The sequence below is a fragment of the Pseudonaja textilis genome, chromosome 1 (genome assembly GCF_049901715.1).
Source record: "Pseudonaja textilis isolate UNSWEBS1 chromosome 1, rPseTex1.2, whole genome shotgun sequence".
Classification (NCBI taxonomy): Eukaryota; Metazoa; Chordata; class Lepidosauria; order Squamata; family Elapidae; genus Pseudonaja; species Pseudonaja textilis.
In genome coordinates this window covers 273,196,611-273,202,610 of record NC_141990.1, presented here as the reverse complement: position 1 = coordinate 273,202,610, position 6,000 = coordinate 273,196,611, and the positions used below count along the sequence as shown (strand labels likewise).

The window sequence follows — 6,000 nt, the reverse complement described above, 5'->3', positions numbered from 1 at the left end:
GTTGTCTTTCTCAGGGTCCCTCCTTCTTAAGATCATTTTTTTTTATTTTTCCAGTTATTTACAAAATGTATTAATCATGATAAATTCCTTCTTTCATTAAGCAATTCTTGTTATGTCTTCAGTGTACTTCTTGAGTCCAGCTGTATCATTGACCATATGTAATTAGATTAATTTTTAACATACTTTCTCTTATAATATATTCTTGTCTTTTGTTTCCTTACACCACAGATGTAGGATAAGCTTGTTCCGAAAAGATAGGAAAATATACGGCTGAGTCACAGTAAAAAAACAACAGCATGCAAAATGGTAGGTTTCCTCGCAAGTGGATGGCATGCTTATGAGTTAGGGGTTTTGCCTGTTAACATAGCATTTTTATCCTAATTTGTTATATTAATCCTTTTCATTATTTGACTGACTCAACAAACTAGATGAAATACTTATAAATCATTAGTCCTCTTGTGGATATTTGAGGAAAGGCTTAGTATCAAACCAAGATCAAATGAAGAATCTATGAGCTACAAATGATGTGGAAATGACTTGATGGACTTTTTTAGCAGATGCACATTGAGATTGGCCTGATTAATATAGGGAACACTATAGGCTGTAGGTTCAGTGATCAAGATGAAGGCATATCTGCTTCAAAAAGCTATATTAAATATTATAACTTAATATTAAATATCAATATTTAATATTATTAAGATTTTAATTGCTTTAACTAACTTATAAATTAAATTATTAAATTAAATTATTGATTAAAATTTTAGTTTATTTAATTAACACAAAATAATACATTCTTGATTTACAAATTGAATTCTTTCAATTCAATTTGTAAATTGACCCTAAAATTTGAAAAAACAGGAACCTGGAATGATGAGCCGGTTAATTAAAAAAGGCTGAATTGTGGAATACTTGTGGTTAAGAACAGAACATCTGGTGCTTATGAGTAATGCCTTGCATACATTGCTAAACAACGTAAAGCTATATTAACTAATAAGCTGACATGTTTTGTCAAACTTATGTCAGAATACAGTGGCTTGCATCTAATTTATTGCTGCTTTCTTAAAATTTCGCAAAAATATAAAAAGAAAGATCTATGCAAAAGGACTGCCAGAGAAATATACCTCATATTGCTAGGCACTTTCTCCATGTTGTTCCAACCAGGACAGAGAGAGACCTGATTACTGTAGTCTATCATGAACAACTGTACTAATTTAGCTGAATTATAGTCAAAGTTTGTCTGCTTCTTCGAGTGAACATTATTTTTCCCATTATTTTTCCCATTATTTCCAGTAAAATAGTAATACCCAGCACCAGCCTAGGATTTCCATTGCTAAACTGATTGCTGCAAATCTGTTTGTATAAATGGAAACAGTCAAGTTTGTTTCTGCTTCTTGATTTCATGCACCCTTCTCCTATCTGCCAAAATCTCTGTATGTTTTTAGAACATGAGACAACAGCAGATCTAAACCTGGCTCATTTGTTTTCCTTTTAATGCATGTATTAGTAGCTGTTGCACCCACCGTCTCCTCTATGACAATGCTTCTTAGGCCAATCTTCAGAGGTGGGCTGCTACCGGTTCGGGCAAACCCTTAGTTCTGGTGAGGCCCCACCCACCCCTGACCTAGTCTGTCCCTATATTTCCATGTTTTACAGCCCAGCTGATTCACACAGCAGAGTGGATTGCTGTGCCTTAGCTGTTTAATTCACTGAGGCTGCAATAGAAGGTATATTTTAGAGCTGAAAATGGGCGATTTTTAAACACTACACACACACTCACCAAACCAGTTTTTACAACAGTTGAATCCCACTCCTGCCAATCTGGTTTGTTAGGTAGTGTGTCTGAAATCCCTTCTCATTTCAAAACAAAGTTGAAAAGTCACATTAATTTTTAGAATCAGAAGTTTGTTAAAATTACAAAATTAAAAGGAAATGTCAAACTATTTTTGTGAGGCAAGGCAGGGTATTAAATTGGCAGCCCACGGGCCAGATGCATCATGCACAGGCCATGCCCACCCCAGCTCTGCAAAGGGGAAAAACATCACAATACATCATGTGATGGCAATGTGACACTGTGAGTTTGACACCCATGATGTAAGGCAACCATAATCTGCCTGCATTTTATTGATACTGGATATCTCCATTTGCTACAGATTCTCTTTAAACAAATACAGCTTGCTAATCGATAGATGATCACATGAGAGATCTCAGACAGCGAAATGTAAAGAAATGGATTAATAACTGCCAATAGCTTATGTATGTTATCCACATTATTCTTTGCATGTTTGCTTTATGTTTTCAAAAATCCAGGATGTTCAGCTATCGAATGCTTCAGATAATCATCCACCTCCAAAAATGTTTATTCAAATGATACTTATATTTAGAAATTATTGCATGAACAGGAAAAATGCTGGAAAACATGACTGTACATGCACTGGGTTTCTTCCATAGGAGGATAATGCATATAACAAGCATAAAAATAGTCCTATTAATATTTACATATAGCTTATGGTTAGAAAAGTGCTATTATTATCACTTACATAAATTTGCTGGACATTATAAATATTGATATAACTGGAATGTATATGTGCAGATAGAGGAGCTTAATAGTTTTAGATCTGTAAAACATTTGCATGTACATAAGTCATCCCCAAAAAGAAGTTAATCTGGAGAACTTTATTTAGAAGTCCTATTGCAACATGAAAATAAGATAAAAATATTATGACATAAATTTTTCTGAAACAATACACGAAGAATTAATGAAGCAGATTTTATACCAATGTGGTTTAAGTTGGTAGAACATCACTTTTCATTCACATCTTCATCTTTCAGCTCATCTGCACAGAAATAAAATCATTCATGGATTAATGAAAGGTCTTTAGTATCCAACTTGAAAATATAGATTTTGAATTTTATTGCTCAGAAGAACTCTCATCATCACCATCTTAATATTTTGCTACACTACCCAGTTCTATACAACCACATATTTTAAAATGTATGTAGAATTTTATCTATAGATGTATATTTGTATATGTGCTAGTCAAAGTATAATAAAGTTTACCTATCTATCTTATTTACCCTCTGCCAGTCAATACTAATATTAGCAAGAACATTCTTTTTCATATGATCTCTATGTCATATTGGAGGAGCCAGAAATACTTTGACAAATTTCATAAATTATACTGCAATGACCTCCATTCTTAATCTTTTCCCCAGAGAAGTTAATTGCAAATCTATTCTCACACAATAAATTTTTCAATTTGTTATCACTTGAAACAGGAGTATTTAAAGGCTATTATGCACATGCTGGAGAGTATGCAAGACCCAGCCCAAAATACTTAATTGTAGTTAATTCAGTGAAAGCTAAAACTCTCAGGAAGCCTAACAAATATTCTTAATTCTCCAAATATATAAAAATTACAATGGCTCAAGCTGCTCCAGAGGAAGAGAGGAATTAGTTAAAATCAATTTTATCCTCTAAATTCATGAGTGGAAAGAATAAGTCTTGCTGTTCACAGATAGAATTTGGATTTAAGCCATACATCTGAGTACCATAGAAATCATTTGAAAGACCACTTTTTACTTTTTATCTATATCCAGGTTCAACAGAATAACTTTAAAGGTTGAACAATATATATCAATATTAAAATTTTAAAATGTCTTATACTTAAAATAAGTATAACATTTTCTCATATTTTTTAAACTACAGAATCTTTTAAACTATAGAATCACTGTGTGTGAGTTACATAAATCTGTTTAATTAATAAAAAATAAAATATCATCTCTTATCAATTCAGACATCTATTGTTTATTTCTAGATAACTGGAATATTATGAATTCTGATGAATAATTCAGGATAATTTTAGACAAGTTTGGTATTTCATCTAATAGAATAATAATATCAGAAGATTATCCAGGTTTGAAAAAGTAGACACAAATACAGATGAGAAGACTAAAGAGAAAAATGAAAAGCTTGGTAGCATGTTTAAAATAATTTGCCATGGAAAAAGAGGCACAGCTAATATCCTTAAATAGGTTGAAATTTAAGATGTTTATGCGTCACAAGCAGCATTATTTGATTATATAATTAAGAAAGATTGCCAGACAATTCTGGTTTGTAACAGGAAATATATCTATCAAGATACTATTGCCAAGTAATGTTAACAGTTACACATTCTCTTCTATGATTTTGAGCTTGTTTATATTCAAAACATTATCAGCTGATTTTTTTGAAACTTTTGTACAATTTATAAAATAAAAACACAAGAAACATACTTGTCTAGGAAATCATAACTTATGCCTACCCACCTTACAACTAACTGACAAAAACATTATATTTCGTACTTTTAAAAAAAGAACTAGTAATCATTGCTATTTAGGTCAGTTTAAAAATGTCAGAAAACATTTTGAAATGGTCTGTTATTCTCAACCTCATTCTGTGCTTTTGCGCATAACCAGCATAACCATCAAACATTAGTGCATATGTTTAATGAAATCCTGCCTGACTTGTCTGGGCTTTTAAAATCATAATCAAATGCTTGGTCTAAAAGTTTATTCATAGCCTCACCTCCTCTGGTTTTTAGTGGTATGCTAGGAATGCTGGCATCTGTGGAAAGTTCATTGTTCATGCTGACACAATAAAAAGGTTCATCAAGAAAAGGAGGCTTTTTCATCTTGTCTATACTGAGAACCTTTGACATGAAGAAATCTTCAGAGCCATTAGCAGTGTCTGGTGCCTCCTCTTGGTCTTCTTCATTTCCCTTTTTCTCCGACATGGGAAATTCGAAAAATGTCTTGCTGGGATTAAAGCAGGAGTCTATATTTTCCTTTGAAAATATATCTTTATATTCATCTCCAAGCATTTCCTCATTTGCTGGTAGCTGAATATCATCTAACACTTCATTCCTAGAGTCTGGCATGTTCTCTTCAAAAGTATCACAAGGGCTTATCCTCTCAACAGAATTTTCTTCACATCTGGTCAAATTAAGATCACATCCTCTTCTTAGGTTTTGCATACAGTCTTCCAGAAGGGCATTAAGTTGCTCTTCTGAGAGGCAAAGGGGTATATCTGACTGCGAAAATAAGGGAAAAGTTGCCCCCATCAAAACGAAGTTACAAATAATGTTATCATAAAACAGCACAGAAAAATAATGGTACCGTTGAACCATGATGCTAAATGTCATAAATTAAGATCCGAAAGAAATGAAGATGGGCAGATTATAAATCAAGGCATTTTTAGTGTGATCTGTTATTAGAAATACACTTGTCACCTTTGAAAAATTTTTAACAAAGCATACACAAACTTGCTAGAACAATGAAATGAAGCGATCCTGAGAAACACCTCACAAGATAGCCTACTGACAATATGAGATCCCATTGTTAATTTAGATTTTATCTCTCTTTTTTTTCACTGAACTGACTATCAATATATAGTATTCCAGATGAATGATACCTTAAGACTAATGTATATTTTAAGAAGGATTCAAATATTAATTCCTAACAGATATTTTATGGAGGGATGCAATGGCTCAGTGGTTAAAGATGCTGAGCTTGTCAGCTGGACAGCCTGGGTTCAAGCCATGGAAGGGGTGAACTTCCATTCCTTGTCCCAGCTCCTGCCCATGTAGCAATTTGAAAGCATGCAAATGAGTATAGATAAATGTGTACCACTTCTGAGGGAAGTTAACAGCATTCCATGTACTTTGGTGCATAGTCATCTGGCCACATAACCATGGAAAATAATAACTGATCTAGAATTTAACTCAATATGGAAACCATTTTCAACAATGATCTTCATTGATGATTAATAACCACATCTGTTACCACATCTTAGTTACCACAGCTGAACTTTGAATTTTCCTGACCTTATATTCAATTTTTTAAACTTGCAAAATTTTCTACATTAGTCAGAAATTACTGTTAATTCTTTTACTTCATTTTGTAATGTATATAGTAATATTGGTCACAGTTGTTAACAGAAACCTAATTCTAACACTGTCTAAA

At 32.8% G+C, this 6,000-nt stretch overlaps 1 protein-coding gene across 4 annotated transcripts in view; it reads right to left on the bottom strand.

Annotated features, from left to right (window-relative positions):
- Window positions 1–2,340: 2,340 nt before the first annotated feature.
- Window positions 2,341–6,000, bottom strand: part of FSIP1 (fibrous sheath interacting protein 1) — a 76,857-nt gene continuing 73,197 nt past the window's right edge. For 3 of the 4 annotated variants that reach the window (XM_087921823.1, XM_087921822.1, XM_087921825.1), the window contains one exon: window positions 4,344–5,069. In XM_087921823.1, coding sequence (XP_087777949.1) covers window positions 4,464–5,069 — 606 coding nt within the window. In that variant the 3' untranslated portion in view covers window positions 4,344–4,463. Of the gene's footprint in view, window positions 2,835–4,343; window positions 5,070–6,000 lie in introns of those variants that run through there. The other variant, XM_087921824.1, reaches the window with a different exon arrangement.